Source organism: Corapipo altera, unplaced genomic scaffold (genome assembly GCF_003945725.1).
Source record: "Corapipo altera isolate COAL_440 unplaced genomic scaffold, ASM394572v1 246, whole genome shotgun sequence".
In the NCBI taxonomy this organism is placed as follows: Eukaryota; Metazoa; Chordata; class Aves; order Passeriformes; family Pipridae; genus Corapipo; species Corapipo altera.
Genome location: NW_020885102.1, coordinates 36,979 through 57,440, shown reverse-complemented (window position 1 = coordinate 57,440; position 20,462 = coordinate 36,979). Strand labels below are relative to the sequence as shown.

The following is a 20,462-nucleotide window of genomic DNA, read 5'->3' as shown; positions in this document are numbered from 1 at the left end:
GACAGTTTAATTGTCCCATCTGAGTTAGGAGCACATTCCAGCTCCCTGGTGCCAACTCCTGTGTCTGTCCTGGGGTTGCACAACTCTGACTGGGTGCAGTGTTTAGGCAAATGTGGAAAAAGTAAACCCAAGCAGATCTTGTTTTACTGGAATTGCTTTCACTGTTCATAAAATGGCTTGGGTTGGAAGAGACCTTAAAACCATCAGTTCCACCCCCCCCCCCGCCAGGGGACATTGCCTATTCCTTCTTTTGTCAGCTGAAAAAGGCTGAGTAAGAGGTGAGATGAGGAAAAAGGCATTCCATAGGTGTTCACATTGTATGAAAAAACAATGCTTTTGCAACCATCACACAAGGCAGCACACACCAAGGGGACCTGAAGTCCCAGTGTCCCCTACAAGGTGTGATACAGCAGCACTACACCCTCAAGAAACCTTTGACAGTTACATGACATGACCCAAATTCCATCTGAAAAATAAACTTTATTATATATACAGGAGCTCATGCCCCAGGAAGCCACAGGCAAAATATTCGGTCACTGAATTTCATGTGGTTGGAGAAGTCCACACCGATAATCATGGGCAGTGCACAAGTGGGTATGTAGTGCCAGTGCTCTGGACCTGCCAGAGATCCAGCTGCTTGAGCTACTGATGAAATCAATCCATCCTCTAAAAGGCTTTGTGCACTGGCTAGAGCAGCTTAGTTTACCAGCAATATCAAAAGAACTACCTCTTTCCCATGGGAAAAACATGATTGTTAATACTCTACTAAGAGGCAGATACGACCCTCCTGACCAGAACTCTGAATGGAACAACCACTCGGTCTCCGACAGGGAATGTGACTGGAACTTCCTTTGCATTTGGCATTCTGCTTTTGGAAGAGGGCAGTCTCAAATTCAGGAGGTCTTTAGAAAACACAGCTTTCCATACATCCTAAAAGATCCAGTCCATTTGCATCATTTGCTTTGGGTCCAAACATGCCCAATGACCAGCACCAGCTATCTACACCAGAAGGTTTCAGAACTCTGGTTCCTTCCTCAGCTCCGGGGAGACACTATTTTTGGAGCTTCTGCCTTTGATTTGGGCCCATGCAGCACATCATGGACCCCTTCAACACATCATGGACCCCTTCAACACATCATGGACCCCTTCAACACAGCCTGTGTGGGGTCAGTCTCCTGACAAGGGGCCAGTGGATCAGAATGCAGGAGCAGGGCTGCTCTTGTTTCTAGAGGTAAGCCAGCACCTTTCATTGTGAGAGGTGCACAGATGCCACAAATAGCAAGGTTTTTAACTTAAGAGCTAAAAAGTTTCTTGCTTCCTATTCCTTTTAAATAACTAAATTCCTGGCATTATTTTACAGGCTTGCCAGGACAGACATGACTGTTTTTAAATGGAATGCTCTGCAGGGCCACATAGACTAATTTTGGCATTTCTTCAACAGGAGATGCAACTGAGCAGGAAACACAATTTTAAGATTCACTTTAAGTAAAGTGCCCACAATTTCCTTAGGATTTGCATTTCAGACAGCACTGAGCCATGGAGCAAATTCAAGGGATGGAAGAAAGGGAAGACAATTCTTTGTCTTACATCCAGTTACAGGGTTTCCCCAAGCCCACTTATGGATTCAGCCTAAGAGGGGGAAGATTCTGCAGTTCTAGGAAGTGCTGAAATACTACAGCAACTCAAGAATATTTTTCTTACTCCTACCACAGCACAATACTATCTATAATGAGTGGTTCTACTTCCAGGTACAGGAGCAGACGCTGTCCTTGAAAGTTTGCAGCATGACCCTGGCTCAGAAAACAAACCACTCCTGTAGAGACACCGAGGGAATGGCCAATGTCCCGGGAGCAGTTCCCAGCAGCAGCGCTGACTCTGACAGCAGCACCCAGTGCTGGGTGCAGCTGTTGCTCCAGGGCTGCTTTGGGAAAGCAGGCAGCTGGGAGAAGTGCTGCCCCTCGACAGGGAATGCAGGCCCCCAGTGCACATGGGGCTGGGCTCTATAGAGCCTGTCACTCCTGCTCACAGGTGGCCTGTAAAGCACAGGAAAAGCAGGACATGGAGAGCAAGCAGATACATGGCCACCAGCAGAGGCAAGCGGGTCCGGGAATGGAAGAGAGAGCGTAACAGGCGTCGTAGTCCAAGGGGATTCCGAGCCTGGAAGAGTCAAGAGAGACTAGTCAGTACAAAGAATGGTTGTGTCCCCAGCTGCCTTCACCCAGAGCTCTCTGACCATGAAGATAAGTTTAAGTTAACAAGCATAAACCTTCCCAAAGTCATTTCACTGTCAGATCCCACCTCGAGGGCAATCCTCATGAAATGCTCTCCTTCCCCTGCTCTCTGCAGGTTTTCCATGAACCACCCCTATCCAATTCTGTCTCCAGCATGGAAGACAGAGCAAGGTAAGAGCAGAAACCTACACAGCTCCTGACAGATCTGTGTGTGCCTACAGAGGGATTTAGCTGCTGTAGGTTCACAGTTTCTTGGATTAGTCAGGGCTTACATAATTGACAGCTGTGAATGTTAAGTTCTTACTCTGCTGGAATTATTATCCATGGAGTCGATCAGCAAGGACTGTTCATGACCTGGAGTCATATCAATGCTGGCACTTAAGGAAGATGCCCACTCGCTTGACTGCAACCTGGCACAACAAACAGGAAATTAAATTCAGTTTCTTATGATGCCACAAACCAAGACTGTAATCAAGCTTAGGAAAGGAGGTGTTTCTCCAAAAAGGAGCCAACCCCCACAGGCAAGCCCTGGCCTCACTGGACAACAGCTGGTTCCATTTGTACAGTTGTGGTGCCTTGGTGCCTCCTGAGCTCACGCTGAGCAAAAGGACTGGGCAACCCAACCAGCAGGAATCCTTCAAGTGAAATTTCATAGTGTGACTTGAAAGGAGCCAGGGTAGATGATACAACTGTGTGGTTCAAATTCTGTGAAATTATTTTGGAAGTCAGCTCTGTTTGCAATAGTGCTGGTTCTTGATAAGTATTTTCTAGGGACAGAGGCAGCACAGGCATATCCTGGGGCTACCATTTTTTAAGTGAGATCAGCTACAGGAGGCTTTCAGAGACTTCAATGCCAGAAGGAGCTACACTTGGCCAAGTTGTGCAGCAATTACCAGGGAACTGCATCCACAGTTCCTCCATACAGATCACTATTTTTTGGCCAAATCAGCAGGTGTGCCAGAAAGCAAGCCATTGTTTTCTTGTAAAAGACTCCACTAGTGAGGCTAATTTGGACTACAAGGAAATGCACAGCTCAAGTGCCTACAATCAGGTCATGTGAAAAACCCACCTCCATAGTCAATGAGGAGAAACAAGCATTTTGAACTTGTCCCTCGGGCAAGTTTATCAGGGCATCTGTCCAGTGCCCCAAGTGCCCTGTGCAGTGCAGACAATGGTGCTGGGTGCTGCAGAGGGGGGAAGAGAGGGGTCTAGGCTGAAGTTGAGCCTGGTAGAGGTGGGGGAAAGTGTTTTTTCCTTATTGTGTAACTGTTTCTTAATAACCAAATTAATGAAAGGTTTATGTTAATTGGCAATACATTAAAATTGAGTGACAATTCTTTAAGTCAAGACTGTTTTCTGCATGACACACAGGTGCTTACTGAGGAGACAAATTCCCTGGAAGCATGAGAACTCCTCTTCTGCCGGTGCCCAATTCCCAGTCTCCAAATTATATTTTCCAGTAGTTAATTTAACTAATTGAGAGAGCTAGCATCTCATTTCTAGACAGAATTTGTCTTAATGTCTAGTCATTTGTCTGATTCTATCTGCCTACAACTGAAGAACTGAATTTCCTGAACTCCACAGAACACTTTTTTACAGTACAGGTGACTGAGCACCACACAAGTTGCCCAGGGAGGTTGTGAACCTCTCCTTGGAGATATTCAACTGCCATCTGGACATGGTCCCGGGCAACTGGCTCTAGGGAGCCCTATTTGAGCAGGGGGTTGGACCAGATGGTCTCTGGAGACCCCTTCCAACCTCAGCCTTTCTGTGATTCAGTGACAGCCACAGTACAGTTGTTTCTGTGCCCCCATTTGACAGAAGGATGTGATGAAGTGCAGATGAAGAACAGAGCTGGAACCATCACACTTCTCTGGTGACAGTGCTTGTTTGTTCAAGTTGCCTCACCTCCTGATCTGATCCTGTGCTGCAGAAAGTGCCTCCTCTGCAGCAAGACGACGGTCCCGTTCCTCCTCCAGCTGCTCCTCCAAATACCTCAGATCCTGCTTTGTGCTGCTATGTAAATGTTCTGTTTCGGACAACCTGGCAGAAAATAACCAAGCATATGCCAAAAAAAGCCTAATTTGTGCACTATTCTGTTTCTGTTGTATACACTGATGTGAACAGACTCAAATTACCTCCCACCTCTCACAGAAGACTTAGTTGTCTTTAATACATTTAAATTATTTGGAAAGCATGAGAAGACAAATTTCTTAAAGCTTCTGTTTCATATCAGGAAGGAGTTCCTTGGCTCTGTCATCCATGGCCCCACCTTCTGAAAATTATTTTGAAAGGATATGAGGAATGTGCTAGATCTTAGTTCCAGAAGGTTATGAGGAACCATGTGCTAGGTCTCAATTCCAGACACTCTCAGGCTACAGCCTTGAGACCAGAACCCTGGATATACTTCAGCAGATACTGAGGATGCAGCCTACCAGACCCAGGTCTGGCTGGCATTGCTGCTGCATGTTGTCACTGTGGTTTTTGGAGCTCTATCCAGAGATAACTAATGACAGCTGCCAAGTGCACAAAGTTCTTCCAAGTTCACAAGATCCGAGCAGGCCACTGAGTTTTCCCAACACACTGATACCAAGTAACAGCAATAACTCATCACTAGCCCCAAGACCTCCATCAGGATCAACATCCCCACCCCTGTTTTCTCAGGTTTTCTTTACCTCAGCTGCAGCTCCTGCAGTTCAGGTGTGTAACTGCCTCTCTGCGGCTCATTCTTTTCCTGGGGTGCTCCTGGAGCTGCATCTGTTGCAAACAGCTCCTGAAAGAAGGCAGGAGTGTACTGCAGACTGCACTGAGCGCAGAGGACAGGCACAGCTGCAGTGCTGCACCGTTAGCAGAGCCACATGCAAGAAGCATTTCCCTGCCATGCACCAAGCCCACCCCCTTACCATGCCCTTGTCCACAGCCTGCAGCTCCTGGAGCTGCCTCTCCAGCACCAGGCAGCGGTTCAGGACCTCGTTGTAGTGCTGGTGGCTCTCACAGATGCTCCGGCTGCTCCCGCGCAGCTGGAGGGAGAGGGCGTTTTTCTCCTCAAAGACCTGAGACAGCTGAGAACAGAACACAAATGCCAAGTAAAGAACTCAGTTTTGTGAAAGCAAAATTCTTCTGTGTAACTGAGGTTAAGAATTCTATTGAGAACATGGAGCTGCCACAGTGTCTGTCACTAAGGTCCAAAGACCAGTGACAATGCTCAAGAGTAGCTTGTGGCCAAGGTTTCCAGAACAGGAGCCCCAAAACATCATGTGATGCACAGAACACTACATGTCCACAGCAACATAAAGTGCTGAGATTCACCTAAACCTTTCAGAAATATCGTCAATAAATTATGATTTTATATCCTCACTTTCTCCTTGAATGCAACTCTCTTTCTGAGGATTGATAAATTCTGGGTCTCCCATTTCAGTGTGGGAATCGACTGACTGTGATTCTGCACTGAGACACAGGAACTGTTTCAAGCTGGCAGGCAGCAGTGAAGATGACAAGCTTGCCTTCCCAAAGAGGGACTTCCTTCAGCAGCCCAGAAAGCAGGAGGATAGAAAATGCTTCCAAACAGTAGACAAGGAACCTGGAAACAACTCTCTTCACATGATCTTGCTCTCAGGTCCCTTTGGCTGGTCTTCCTCTCCCCCCACCCACTGCCTTCTCCCACTGTCCCCTCTCTCCCCCACCTCCCTTTCTCTCCTTTCTTTCTTTCCTCCCCTGTCCTCCTTCTTTCTCCCTCTGGTCACTTAGGAGAAAGGGCACTAAAATTCAGTGGCAGAAAAGCTGCTGATTCAGACCCTGCTGGATGGGATCTACACAGGGCCTGGAATATCCCTCTGGTCCATCCAGGACAGCTGTCCCAGCCATGGCCTCTCTCTCCCATGCTCTGACCACCCCCCAGTTACTCTCTGAGGGAGAGCAGTGTGGGAGAGGGAGGATGTGCAAGCCCCGTTCAGCAACAGCAAATGCATCAGTGTGGTTCCACCACTGCTTTGTTGAGAGACATATTTCTGATTTTGTGTTACTTCACTGAATGCCAACAAGGACAGATTCATTCCTGCTCTCTGAATCCTATTCCAGCCTTCCCACATTCCTCATCCCAGACTGCAAGCACATATAGAATATGATGAGTACCTTGCTGTTTAACTGCTGAATTCTGAGCTCTTTTTGGTGCAGTTCTTTCAGGCTGTCACTTAGCTGGGTCTGGAGATGTTTCATCTCTGTTTCTAGGCTTGAAAAGTCCCCTTTCAGGACTTCTGGAGAAATCTGCCAAGGAAAGAACAATGAAAAATATATTGCATATGTGACAACTCACTCTTGTGTTAGTCCTCTGTTCAGTATTCTGAGGTCAAACCCAATATTACTCCCAGACCCGGAACTTGATCTGCTCAGGCAAAAGAGCAAATGGGGAATAAACAGAAATATCCTAAGAGCCATCTGAAAATCCAGTTAGGAAAGATCACTGAGCTTGCACATGTGATGGGGTCCTTCTCAAAAGTTGTCTTAAAGCTGTTTACAATAGAGGAAGAAAAAAAAGGGCACGTGAATGAGAAAAGAAAAACAAAAACCAAAAGAAATGTTCACACTGTTCTCATTCAACAAAGACCAGAAGGCCAGCACTGAAGAATCCTCCTGGAAAGCAACACACAAGCATTGTTTTAGCTTTTTCTTGGCATATATTCATGGGTGTGCCAAAGAGATAAGGGGATATTTCCTCCCACCCCACACTGACACAAACCACTGGAACAGTACAGACATGGGCAGGAGAGTTGTGTCCCAGCCCTAACACAACACACTGTGCATGCAGCCTTCTCTAGACAGGCAAAATATCAAACATATTCCACTCCTGTATACAGGGGGAAGAAGAGAAAAGGTGCAGTGTTCAAGCCTCAGCCTCTCTGGGCTTGAGCCCAGAGGTTGTAGATCCCTGTTACAGTAAAAACAGCAAGAAAAATTCAATAGGAAACTTAAAAATTGTAATGTGACATTAAAATGAGAGCTAAATCAGAAGATCTTAGATTCAAAAACAGTGCAAGAAGCAATTCTGAAACAACCAGAAAGACACCCCTGAGAAGTTCCTACTGCTCCAAAGGTGCCTGGGAAGCCCTGCTCTTTCATCCACTTCCTTGAAATATTGTGAACAATGAACTTAGAGAAGAGCACATAAGGGTAGTCATAATTTCTAAAACTTTCCATGATCCAAGTTAGATTGTTGGTACTGTCTTCAGAGGTTCCACAACCACATCCAATAGTGAGTCTGTAGGAGCTGGATACAGGTAACACACACTCCTCTGGCTGAATTTCAAGCCTCACATTTCCATGCAGCAAAAAATCTGTCTTTCCACCCACCTTGGTTTGGTGCTGCTCCTCTACACTTTGAGACTTGCTGAAGGGCAGCCTCATTTCCTGTGTGATCCTTTGTAAGTGGCTCAGCTGCTTGTCCTTCTCTGCTATGGCCATCAGGTACTGCTCCTTCATGCTGCTGCTCTGCTTCTCCCAGGTGGTCTTCTCCTGTCTGCCCAGCACAACACAATGGAAATTATCAGGAGGTGACCAGCACCACTTATGATGTCCAAGTACCCAGCTGACAATGAGCTGAGGATGATTCTATCATCATCCCATACTAGAAATGAAGTTTTATAACTGAACCAAACCAACCCACTCAAGTACAGGAACTTTAAAACCAGGAAGTTTTCTGTATTTGGCTCAACCCTGCAGAATGTTCCATGCTCACACTTTTGGTGTTCCTAGACATTGTTTTGATCTTTCTGTACAGAGTTTGGTCAGGCAAGTCATGGCAATGCCACTTGTCCCCAGCACACTGTCCCTGTGTGGTCACATGTGCACCAGACCCACAGCACTGATCCCACCACACCAACCTGAAGCCTTCACTTCATGTACAGTGTAAAAGCTACACAGGAAATCAATCTCCTGCTCTTTTGTCAGGAGATAAGTAAAATTTGTGAGACCTGAAGTGTTTGAGGGTCAGACTGGAGGCAGGGGGAAGAGAAAGGAGAACTACAAATTTTTATATCACTCTGGACAAAGATAAGCCATAGATCTTTCCAGAAAAAAAATCCCACCCCTTTCATTCCAGCCTCAGGCATCCTTAGATGTATCTCTGAGGTAGCTGAAAGGATTCTTCCCTACTTTTAGACAGAGTATATTTGTCTAACTAGTTTTACTCCAGTTGGAGAAGACAATTTTACTAGACTTGAATTACAGACTTTTTTAAATAAAAAGAAGACTGAGCAAGTGAAACAAAGGATTGGACAGTCATACAAAATGAGTATTTTCTAAACTATGATATCAGTGGGATAATAAAGAGTGTTCAGCAGCAGCTTGGAATGGAGAGTTCTGTGATTATATACATGAGTTCCAAAAGAAGAAAAAGTCCAAGTTTCCTCTCCATTAGATGACACTGACCACCACTGGATAAAGGAAATCAAAACTAAAAGGTCATTATCTATTTCACACAGGCATTACCCTCCAAGCTGCTGGGCTGGAATCCAGAGGCAGAAGCTGGGGGACGGAAATGTGTGCCCAGTCCTGGCCAGGGCAGGAGTGACCCAGTGGTACTTGGCACAGCCCAGGCTGAGCTCTCAGCTCTCCCTTTGCTCTTTGAGTGGAGCAAACATCTGGGGCAGGGAGCAGACAAACACACCTGAGCTGCTGGAGCTCCTGCTGGCAGACAACTCCTTCTTGCTTCAGCTGCTCCTGCAGCCGGAGCTGTTTGTCTGCCTCTTGCTGCCACTCCTGCAGTTGTGCCTTTAGGCGAGAATTCTCAGCAGCTTCCACTCCCACCAGGATGTACTGCTGCTGCAGATTCTTCAGCTCTCTCACCTGGAATTGAAGGGAGACATCAGTGTGTGACAGCTGAGCCAGCAGCTGGGTTTATTCCTTAGAAGTGTTTAAGAGCATTTCTCACTGTGGCATTTGGAGAAAAAAAAGTCACATTCAGATAACAGAGAAACTAGAAACTGAATCAGCAAGTACAGCAGTGTATTAAAAACAGCTCAGAAAAAACAACCCTCAGAGAATTCTATTGTTAATGAGATTAGTGAGTTTTGAGCCCTCCCATGAAAATCTGATGTGCATTAACAAAGACTCCAGACTACAATATTAATTCTCTTATTTCGAGGAAAACACAGTGAGACAGATGGAGCGGGTTAAGCATAACTCCTGAAGTTGGTATTTACTGTAAACCAGGGAACTGACAAACTAAAATCCTTTTGGCTCTCCAATTGCAGTCAGGCTGGAATTAGAAATAAGTTGTCATTACACATCCATCACTGCAATTGGTTTTTGAAGATGAGAAGATGTGATGGACTCTGGAGACAGGGAAATACTTAATGAGTGGCAATGGGAAGTGACAGTCAAAGTCTGTTTTCTGATCAGCAAAGAGAATTCAAACTTGCTGGGCTGCACTGTGCCAGAGACTACATAGACACATCCAGTGTGCAGGCAAGGATGCCTGAAGGAAGCTGCAATGTCTTGTACCTGCCTTGAAACTCAGCTGCCAAGTGGAGGAGGAGACCCAAGTCTCTGCTCTAGTCTCTTTTAAAAATCCAAGGCAAATCAAATGCATAAGCTGACACAGGTGTGAACTAAGCAGGTTAACAGGGACCTTATTTCCATGATTTCATGTTTTCAACCAAGCTAACAAGAGAAACCACTCTCTGAAGTTCACAATGAAATCACAGCTTCCATATGTCAGCGAAAATAACACAGATGGCTCATACGAAATCCATGGGATCTGATGGAGCATGCCCACAAATGCTAAGGTCATTGGGAGGCAATTCCATTACCTCTGAAAAGTCATGGTGACTGGAAGAGGTTCCTGAAGACTGGAAGAGAGCAAATGCCATCCCTACGTACTAGAAGGGCAAAAAGGAGGAACTGTGGAACTGCAGTCTGGTCAGCCTCATCTCCATTCCAGTGAAGGTAAGGGAGCAACTAATTCTGGAAACCATTTCCAGACACATGAAAAAACAGGTTGGCCAGAGAGGTTGTGGAATATTCACCAACAGAGATACTCAAAATCCAACTGGACATTGGCTAGCTGGGCAGTTTACTTTGTTTGTGCAGGGGGGTCAGACTAGAAGATCTACAGAAGACCCTTTCAACCTCAACTATTCAGTGATTTCATGAAGCCAATGATCTCTGTGTCACACCCCAATTACTAGATCTAAGTGTGCTGAATTCAAAGATCTGAAGACCCAAATCTCCCATGGTGCTTTAAGTAAGAGCATGAAGAGAGAACTTACTACTCTGTCTCTGTCATTCTGCAAGGAGGACAGTGCCTTCTTCAGACTCTGCACTTCCGAGGAAGCGGTGGAAGTGCTCCCTTCTGTTTGTTGTTTCACTTCTTCAACCTTTTGTGTTTTGTCCAGTTCATTCAGTAGACGGTCTCGCTCATTCTGCAGACTTGCCATAGCCTTGGAGAAAGATCTGACCTGGTTGGAAGAGCCTTCCAGTTCCGAAGACAAACGGAGAAGCTCATCATCTTTGGCTCTGAGCTGCTGATTAAGTCTCTCAATCTGGGTCAAGAAACCTCTTTCATCAATGGCTTTCTGCAGTTCCATCAGTTCAGACCTCACTGTATCTCGGTCCCTGGCAGTGGAATGTTGCTCCTCTTGTAGCTGAGCCACCTGTTCCTGAAGATTCTGCACTAGACTCTTTTGTTCCTCTAAGTCTGCAGAGTATTTCTGCTTCAAAACACGAAGCTCTTCATTGGCTTGGTCCCGGCTATCCTGAAGAGAGCTCATGGACCTCCCAAAAGACTGAATTTGAGCTCTGAGATCTTTGTTTTCATCTGTGACTGCAAGCAACTTCTGTTCCATTTCCATTAAGTCCCGTGCCAACTCTGCTACTCTTTCCTCTGCTGTCTCTGTCTCATTCCTCATTATCCCTGCATCATGATGCAGGTGCTTCAGTTCCTTCCGAAGCCTATCCTCAGCCTCTCCCACTCTCTTGGCTGCCTCCCTTTGAACACATCCTAGTTCCCCCTCAAGTTCAATTATTCTTTTCTGGGAGAGGGAAAGCTTATGACTCAGTTCTTGTGCCTCTTCCTCTCGGGCCTTCAGTTCTGCCTGACACTCCACAATGGGACTCCCCTCACGTAACGCTGCCATCTCACTCTGCAGCCGGGACAGAGAGGACCTAAGGGTTTCAATCTCTTGAGACATACTGACTTTATCCTCTCTCAAGCCTTCCATGCACTTCCTGAGATCGTCCTGAGTATGCTCAGACTCTTTCAGCTGTGTTGCTATGGCTGCCTTCTCATTTTCCAGAGTCTGGATCCGCTGAAATTGTGTTTTGAGAAGTTGCTTCTGTTGGGAGTCCTTTATTGAAATTACTTGGTTCAGGTCTTCTCTGTACCGCACCAGCTCTGCATTCAGCTTGGCATTCTCAGAGTTGAGGTCATCCATCCGGCTATGGAAACTTCTCATTTCTTCCTTGAGATTGTTGTTTTCAGCAGCAGCCTCTTGAATTAGCTGGTCTTTTTCCAAGATTACAGCAAGATGACGTTCCTCAAGCTGCCTGTAGTCCCTCAGGATGCGGTCTCGGTCATCCTGCAGAGATGACATGGACTTGGTGAAGGAGTCCAGTTGTGCCTTCTGCTGCTTACTTTCTTCTCTGCTTAGCTTCATCTTTTCAGTGAGATGATCAAGTTTGCCAAGAATTTTGTTCTTCTCATTTTCCAAGGCTTTTTTATCTTCTTCCTCCTTACTTAGCCTACGCTCCAGCTCTTTAATCTCTTCGGACTGTTGCTGCTGCAATTCAGACAGAGCAGCCATCACTGCTTCTTCTTTGGCGGACAACAAACTCATGATCTTTTGATCTTTTGCACTAGTTTCTTCATGCAACTTATTTGTTAGCTCCTTGGAAGCCTGCAGATCAGCTTCAAGCTGTTCACAGCTGAATTTATAATTCTGGATACTGGTCTCCTGTTGCTTGACCATGCTCCCCAGCTCTTCCCTGGCCAGCTCACATTTGGTGAAGGAGTTCTGTAAGTCAGCCAGCTGGTCCCTCAGGCTGCTGATTTCTGACTCCAGTTCCTGCTGTTCTTTCTGAGACTTGGTGTACAGTTCCCGAGACCCTTCAAGCTGAGTCAAAAGCTCTTTTTTTTCCTCCTGCAACATTCCACATGTCTTTTGATGATGCTGAATCTCCTTCCTGCAGTCAGACTCCAAGTCTTTTTTGCTGCATTCCAGCCTGAAAGCACAAAAGATAAAGTTGGTAAAAAATTCATGACGTATCTCAGTATCCAAATGCACAGCGACGTTGGCTTTACACTAATTTAGAGAAGCTACAAAAGTAGTTTTACTTTAAGTTTTACTCTCGATGTAAAATTCAAGGCATCTTTAAGTTCTGACTGCAGTACTGTCTGAAGGGAGTAGTGCCAGGGGAATATATTTTTTTTAAGTTGTTCATGTCAACATTGAAAAAAATGGAGTGGCTTAAACATTGAATGTTCTCACCTCCTTTTCATTACAATCCTTATCCATTCTAGGTAACAATAAAAAACAACACCCCCCTCAATGAAATTGCTGTTTTCATAACTTTGATGTCCATTTCATATTCCAGCATGCAAAGATACAGCATATAAACTTTACAGAACAATTTTACTCATGTAAGAACGGTTTGGTTTTGAATTTTGGAAATTCACAGATGTACATTTTGGTATGTTTCCATAGCTCCATCTATCTCTCAAAATTTATTTTGAGATTAAATTGGAATTATGTATCTCAACGCTCTCTTGACCTCTCAATGCAACAACTCCATGCAAAAGAAACTCTTTCAAATTTCAGATTATTAAAGACTCTAGATAGTACTCAGATGGTGAGTGTTTGTCACAGAGAATAGATTTAAGACCTCAATGATGAGAAGAAGGAATATTTTAGGGTGCTAATCCCCTTGTGCAGACAACAAATACACAGTAACCTTTTCGTGATCTCCAGCCTAAACCTCCCCTGACACAGCTTCTTTACCTGGATATATGAGTCTGGAGCTCTTCCACATGTATGGTCATCTGCTTCATCTGGTCCTTTAGCACAACACAAGTTTCCTCTTTTGAACGTATTTCTTCCTCCTTCTTTTGAATAGTTTCAGTGAATTTCTTTTCCCATGTTTTTGATTCATCTATCACTCTATCCCTGTCATCCTGAAGGGAAGACATGCTCCTACTGAAGGCTGCAAGCTGGGCTAGCGCTTTGTTTAGACTGCCTTCCAGTTCTTTGGCTTCCTGATCCTTTGTCTTCAAGGAGTCTTGTAGATCACCAAGAGCTGTTTCCACATGGTCTTTCTCCCTCTGCAAAGTTGCCAGCTTTTCTTCCATGTTTTTGATTTCCTTTGAGTGTTTGTCTTTTTCCTGTTCCAGCCTTCTCTCAAAGTCCTCATCCTTTTTCTTCATTTGAATTTTAATATTCTCTTTGTTTGCCTGCAACTCTTCTTTCACTTTGACACTCTCTGCCAGAACCCTTGCTGCCTCACTCTGTGTGTCATCCAGCACTACTCTGCAGAGAGCAAGCTCTGCCTGCGCTTTCTTGGTGTCTTCAACTGCTTTCGCCAAAGTCTCTTTGGCTACTTCTACTTCTTTCTGAGTCTCGCTCTGCAGAAATTCCAGAGCTTTAACAGTTCTTTCTAAACTACTGTTCTTTTCCTGGCTTTTAATACAGTCCTTCTGCAGCTGCTTAATCTCCTGCTGTTTCTGTTTCAGCAGTTCTTGAAGCTCCTTTACGTGTGTGCTGCTCTCTCCTCTCCAATTGCATTTTAGTTTTTCTACTAATTCCTTTTGCTTTTCTGAACTTGCTTTGCTTTTCTCCTTTGCCATCAGACTTTTCTCCTCCTCCAGTTCATGTACCATTCTCTGCAAACTCTGAAGCTCATGTTTCAGTTGATCATTTTTGATCTGGAAGTCTGTTGCATCTTGCTGATAGTTTCCAATACTTCCATTAAGTTCTGCCAGCTGATTCATGAGCCTTTCTTCCAAGTCATCCTTCTCAGCCTCTAGCGCATCCTTCAGCTCTGTCATCCTGACAAGGTCATCTGTGGCTTTTTGGACCATTTGCTCCATCTTTGCTACTGTAGCCTGCAGAGCATTCACTTCACGGACTTTCTCTTCCACCTGGTGCTCTAAAGCTCTTTTCTCACCTGCTAAAGTCTCCACACACACGTGGATGTCACCCAGCTGTTGCTCTGAAGCTCTTCTGTTATCCTCCAGCTCTGCGATTCGCTGGCTGAGCTCAGCAATTTGCTGTCTGTAGGTGCCAGGATCCTCACAAGGGCTGCCACCTTCAAAAGCCTCCTGTTCCAGCTCTGCAGGAGGAGACTCTGCTTTAAAAGTTATTTCCACTTGATTTTCAGACCTCTCCATTGGTGGTGGTGTGGCAACTGCCTCATTCATTTCTTCGCCTGTTGTCTTCTGAGCAACATCCCTGTCTACAAGTTCTCTGCTTTCCTTCAGTTTAGATTCTGTTAACTGCAAAAGACACTTTAAGTCTGTGATCTCTTGATTAAGAGACTCCTTTTCAGCCATTACTGTCTCAAGCTGAGTAGAAAGAGACTGGTATTCCCTCCTACAGCACTCCAGATCTTCTTTCAGGCCAGTGTTTGTAAAGACCTCTCCAGTCCTGGGTAGCTCCCCACCTGTAAAATGCATCTCTGCTCTAAGCTTCTCATTCTCCTCCTCTAGTTCCAGGATCTTTTGTTGCTTTGATTTTGCAAATTTCCTCATTTTCTCCTTCATTCCATCCATTTCCTGTCCAGCTTCCTGTAGCTGCTTCTCTGTTTCCTCTTTTTTTGCTTCAGCACTTTTCAGCTTAATGAAAATTTCCTGCTTTTCCTGCCTAACAGTTTCCAACACACGCTGAATCCGCTCAGCCTCGTTACTCACATTCTCATAGGACTGTAGCAGAGTTTCATATTCTCCCTGAAGCTCCTTGTACTTCTCCTGCCACTCAGAACTCTCAGTGGCTTGAGAGCATTTCAGTGATTCCATCTCCTTCTCCAGCTTCTCCTTCTCTAGAACAACTCTATCCAGAGTAAGTGTTAGGTTTTTACAGCATCCATCAAGGTTCTGATTTTCTATAAGTACTTTATCAACTTCTGCAATAAGTTTTTCTCTCTCTTCAGTGAGGCATGCTAACTTTTCTGTTAAACTATCTGTTTCTTTAACATGGTCACATATTTGGCTTTCCATATTTATCAGCTTGACAGAAAGACTGTCAATAGTAGTTTTAGCATTAGCCAGCTCCTCTTTTAGAGATTTGGTCTCCTTTAGTGCCTCTTTTCTAGAGATAAGTGCAGCTTGAAGCTTTCTCTGCATTTGATTCTTCTGTTTAGCTGCTTCTTCATTGTCCCCTTGCTTCTCCTGAATTTCCAGCAATTCTGTTTGCAGTCGCTTGCTCTGTTCCTCATGCACCTGAGCCTGAGCTTCCAACTGACTACACAGGCTTTTGACCGAATCCTCTTTTTCCAGCAGCTGCGCCTGCACATTACTGAGAGCTTTGCTTTTCTCCTTTAACTGCAAGTTAAGAAATTCCATTTCTTTATCCTTCTGGTGCATGAGAGCTTTTAAGTTTTCCAGACTGGCCTCTCTGGAAATTTTTGCTTCACTCTCCTCCAGTTCCATCTGAAGACTTGCTGCCTTAGCCTCAGCTTGGTCAGAGGTTCTCTTCAGCCCTTCTATCTCCAGAAACAATTGTGCTATGTGCTGTTGCAAATCAAATACTAATTCTGACTTGCAAGCAAGTTCATTTTGCATACGGCTGACATTACATTCCAATTCCTCTTTCTCCATCTGCAATTTTTCAAGGTGGTTTTTAAACTCTTCCTCAGAAACATCTGCAACTTGTACAAGCTTGCTATTTGTTGTATTTTTTGCTTCCACGCATGAAGAATCCAATCCACTTTGATTCTCAAGAACACCCTCTGCTGATCCTTTCTGTTCTTGGAGTTGTCTGAGAAGAGTTTGGATGCTCTCCTTCTCTTTGCTTTGTTGATCAAATTGTTCTTGAAGGATGTTGTAATCATCTTTCTGCTGTTTCAGCTGTTCTCTGTGATGCCTGTCTTTTTCTTGAGCCTTTTTTATAGTGTCTTTGCGAGATGCCAGGGCTTCCTGAAGCTTTTTTTGGAGTTGTTCTTTTTCTTGTTCAAGAACTGAAATCCTTTCTTTCAGGGCAGACTTTTGGTTTTCTTCGGGATTTGTAGCTGCTGAGCTCTGTTTTTCATTTTCTTCATAATCTTCTGGGCTTTCATTGGTTTCAGTTACTTTGTCAGCAACTGTCTGATGCTCCATGATTTCATCTTTAATTGAAACAATGTTTGCCTTGCCTTGCAAGCTTTGTCTCATTTCCTCAATCACTGCCTGCAGTTGTGCTTCTGTAGTTTCTTTATCCTGCAGGTCCTTCCGGATGCTCTGCAACTCTGATTCCTTTTCAGAAAGCAGTTGAATTAGATACTCCTCACTGGGCTGCTTTTCAAGACTCACTTCTCTGCTGATCATGCTTCTCATATTTTCTTCCCCTGCAGCTGCCTGAGCCACTGAGGTTTCTGATTCTTGTTCTCTGCTCCGTTGTGCTAATTCACTCTCCAATGTGCTGACCTTCTTCAGAAGCTCCTTTCTGTTCACAAGTGCTGCTTGCAGTTTCCGCTTTACCTGCTCGTTTTCTTTTCTTAGAAGTTCAACTTGATTGCCTAATTCTTCACTTTCTTTACTCGCTGCTTCTGTGTCATTCTGTTGCTCAGATGCCCCACATTTCAGACATGTATCTTTTGCTCCTGTATGTTGGTCTTTTTCTTCCTGGGCTTTTAATAACAGACTTGTCTGCTCTTTAAGACTCTTCAGCTCATTTCCTAGAGAAAATTTCTCTTCATTCAGCAGGACCATTTTCTCAGACATGCTGACACTGAGCTCCGTCATCTGTTGGTCCTTCTCCAGCAAAGCTTCTTGCAGGCGCTCTATAGACCTGGTGTGCTCAGCAACAAGCTGTTCTAGGCTTGCTGCTTCATGCCCCTTTGAGGCTAACTCCTGGGAGAGCTCTTCCATCTCTGCTGTATTCTTCCTCAAAAGCTGTTCTAGATTAAGTACTTCACGTTCCTTCATCTCAATCTGGCTTCTCAGATCCTTTAGTTGTGTGTCCTGGTCAGAAAGCTGAAGTTGTGCTTCATCCAAGTCTTTTTGCAAAGCTTTGATTTTTATATCCTTGGATTTAAATTCATTTTTAAGGCTCTGGATTTGTTCTCTTAGAAGACTGCTTTGACTGTCAGACAGTCTCTGCTTTTCTGAAAGAGCTAAATCTTCCTCAAGCTGCTTCACTTGCTCTTTCAGTTCTGTTATGGTAGAAAGTTCCTTCACCTGACACAGGAGTCGATCTCGTTCTTCAGCCAAAACACAAAATGTAGTGTCAGAATCCTCTATTTTTTTCCTGTATTCCTCTGCCAACTGGTTTAGTCTATTTATTTCTGCACTTTTTTCTCCTAGATCTTTCTTAAAGGATTCTTCTGATTTCTGAAGAATTATTTGCAGTTCTGTAATTTGGTGTTGTAATGTTATCAGTTCTTGAGACTGAGAGGCTCCAGGCTCTGGATCTGCTGTAGAGTTTCCTTGCATTGCCTCTACCTCATCCCTGCAGGAGACAGGACTCCCCTGGGGCTCTTCTTGGACACTGAGTCTGTTTTCCTGAAACAGGCCAATTTGCTGCATTTCTGTTTCTCTCTGTAATGAGCTACTGCCCAACTCATTCTGTGTATCTGAAGCCTTCTGCTCTTCCCTCTCCAGACATTGTATCCGGGAATTCTCTTCCAACTGGTTAGCATCTTCTCCTGTTTGGCTGCCTGTAGAAATTTGGCCAGAGGGGCCCTTGAGCTGGCTTTTCAGAAAATTTATTTCTTCTTGGGCTTCTTTCAGTTCCAGCAGCAAAACTGACAGTTCTTTCTGTTTCTCTGCAGCAATATATTCTAGAATTCCAGGTGAACAACTTTCCTCAGTAAGCTGCTTGCTTCCAATAGGAGAGCTATCTGTTCTTGCCTGAAAGAAAATAGCAGGTATCAATTTTCCTTTGAATCTTGTGAAAGGGTCACTTTTGGAAGTATCTGCTTTCCACATTTTGTAGCTTAAGGATGCCCTCTCTTGACTGGTTTCTCCAATAACAGGGGGCAGAGGGGTGGGCTAGATGATGTCCAGAGGTCCCTTCCAATCCCAACTATTCTGTGATTCTGTGACTCCCCAGGTCACTTCTGCTCATTTCAGTTTCTGAAGTTGCAGCACGAAAGATTCTGGCTTTAGGATCAGACCATAAGGGTAACTTTTTTCCCTTTCTCTCTTGATTACAAGACAGTATGACTCTGAAGGGTTTAAGTTCTCCTGTGATTCTCACAAGCCCTCTAGTGTACTTATCCAGCCACATTTTCCTGGCATCCTATCCATAGTCTTTGAAAAAGAGGTTTTGTCCCCTATTCTATCTGTCCATTTAACAAAGCAAATAATCAGGATAGAAGCCCATATTCCAATCTGTGTTCATGTCCAAAGTGAAAGCACTAGACAAAGCAACTCGAACAAAGTGCTTGCCTTTTTCCAAATAATTATTTTAAGGTTTCCTCCCATCCCCAAAAACAGATTACAAAAGAAAAGCAGTCACAAATCCTCCCCAGAAAGTGTGGGTCAGCAGCCCACCAATAAAGCAACACACCATGTTGTAAAGGCTGTTCAGCAGTCTGGAGGGAAACCACCAAAGGAGAGCAGCTCTTAAAGTCTGCTGCAGTGATGCAACAACCCCTTAAGGTTGCAGGATGTTAAAAAAAAAAATCAACTCTTTGGGGCTTTTAAACTAAATTAAAGTTTTCATGTGTCTGTCAGTGTTTGCCTCATTGCTTCAGCAGATAAAGAACCAGGAGTCTTCCCAAGAAAGTTACACCAGGCTCCACCACACAGACAAATCAACCACTCCACACTTCTGTGCCAAATGGATCAGAACTTGACAGGTTGGAAGGGGAGAGGAGATTTTGCTATTTCATACACATGGACTCTCTTTTTGCCCAAAGATGTTAATAAAGCCCAGGAATTTGGTTAATTTGCTGCTGATAGCCATACAAGAACTAAGACCTTGTCAACTAATTTCTTCATTATGAAAAGTCCATTTGTAAATTACACAAAAAATTCACAATATTTCACCACAGCAAACAACTGGCACCGTTACTGCCACTTCTGTGGGAAAAGGTCTGAACTAAAGAACAAAGAAATGAGTCAGAACTAAGTAAAGGATCTCTGAAAAAAAAAAAAACCTCCTCCCTTCCACCCCAAAATAATGCAAGTAGAAAACCCCCAGTCCAACAATGGAAAGACTGAAAACAAAATTAAGTGCTCAGAACTAACATTTGCTGTAACTACAGGGCACTAACAGTCACAGGATCTCCAGCCCCCAGTTCTGGAGCACTTTGCCTTTGCAGGCAGAGCTGGCTGCACAGAGCCCAGACCTTGCTCTCAGCTGACAACCCATTTCCCAGCACAGTGACACAGAGGCTGTCATCTCCCTCCCCTGGCTGAATGGAAGCCGAGCAGCAGGTCCCTAATCCTGTGTTTTTCTAAACAACAGCCTGACTGCAGCTCTGTCTCCAGCTGTACCTGCAGCTGTCCACAGTGGGAGAAGATGAGAACAGTATCAACCTGGTTCCCACTCCACGAGCTCACAGCTACTTCCAGTCAGCCTGCCAGATGCCCATCACGGCAGTGGGAGTGGGCAAGGCCTTTGGAACTGTGTTTCCAGAGACCTGTCTCAGTTTAGCCTATGGTTTTGCTGAAGAAGTAACTCACAAGAGGTAGAAAATAGCACAAATATGGATTGGGTGGGTGAAGGACAAGAATTCCACACAGCCAGCAAAGGGAAACAGTCTGACACAAACACAGTGCAAGCAGTATTTGGAACCTATATCTGCCTTCCACCATTAATCCAGTTAATAATAACTTTCCAAAGAGGATTGATAAAAAAAGGCCATCACAGCTTAGCTGTTTTTAAGGCCAGTCCTTGACCTATTTTAGTTTTAGCTTATTTCAGCTGCTTAATCCTTACCTGTTTTGCATCTTCTCTGATGATCACAGCTTCCTGCTGAGGCTCCCGGAGAACAAGATGGAAATGTGAAATTTCTGAAACATTCAAACACAAGACATTTCTTTGAAAATTAAGACTCTGCTTAATGATATTAATGATGACAGGATATTCTTCCAGGAGCTTT

General features: G+C 44.5%; 1 protein-coding gene across 1 annotated transcript in view; it reads right to left on the bottom strand.

Moving 5' to 3' along the window:
* Nucleotides 1-460: 460 nt before the first annotated feature.
* The window catches only part of GOLGB1 (golgin B1), a 37,212-nt gene continuing 17,210 nt past the window's right edge, over nucleotides 461-20,462 (bottom strand). The window contains exons 12-22 of the mRNA XM_027669728.1: nucleotides 20,300-20,373; nucleotides 13,223-18,261; nucleotides 10,496-12,446; nucleotides 8,893-9,071; nucleotides 7,578-7,743; nucleotides 6,363-6,494; nucleotides 5,135-5,293; nucleotides 4,907-5,004; nucleotides 4,140-4,274; nucleotides 2,536-2,641; nucleotides 461-2,157 (exon numbers count right to left, since the gene is read on the bottom strand). Coding sequence (XP_027525529.1) covers nucleotides 2,023-2,157; nucleotides 2,536-2,641; nucleotides 4,140-4,274; nucleotides 4,907-5,004; nucleotides 5,135-5,293; nucleotides 6,363-6,494; nucleotides 7,578-7,743; nucleotides 8,893-9,071; nucleotides 10,496-12,446; nucleotides 13,223-18,261; nucleotides 20,300-20,373 — 8,174 coding nt within the window. The 3' untranslated portion in view covers nucleotides 461-2,022. The remainder of the gene's footprint in view (nucleotides 2,158-2,535; nucleotides 2,642-4,139; nucleotides 4,275-4,906; nucleotides 5,005-5,134; nucleotides 5,294-6,362; nucleotides 6,495-7,577; nucleotides 7,744-8,892; nucleotides 9,072-10,495; nucleotides 12,447-13,222; nucleotides 18,262-20,299; nucleotides 20,374-20,462) is intronic.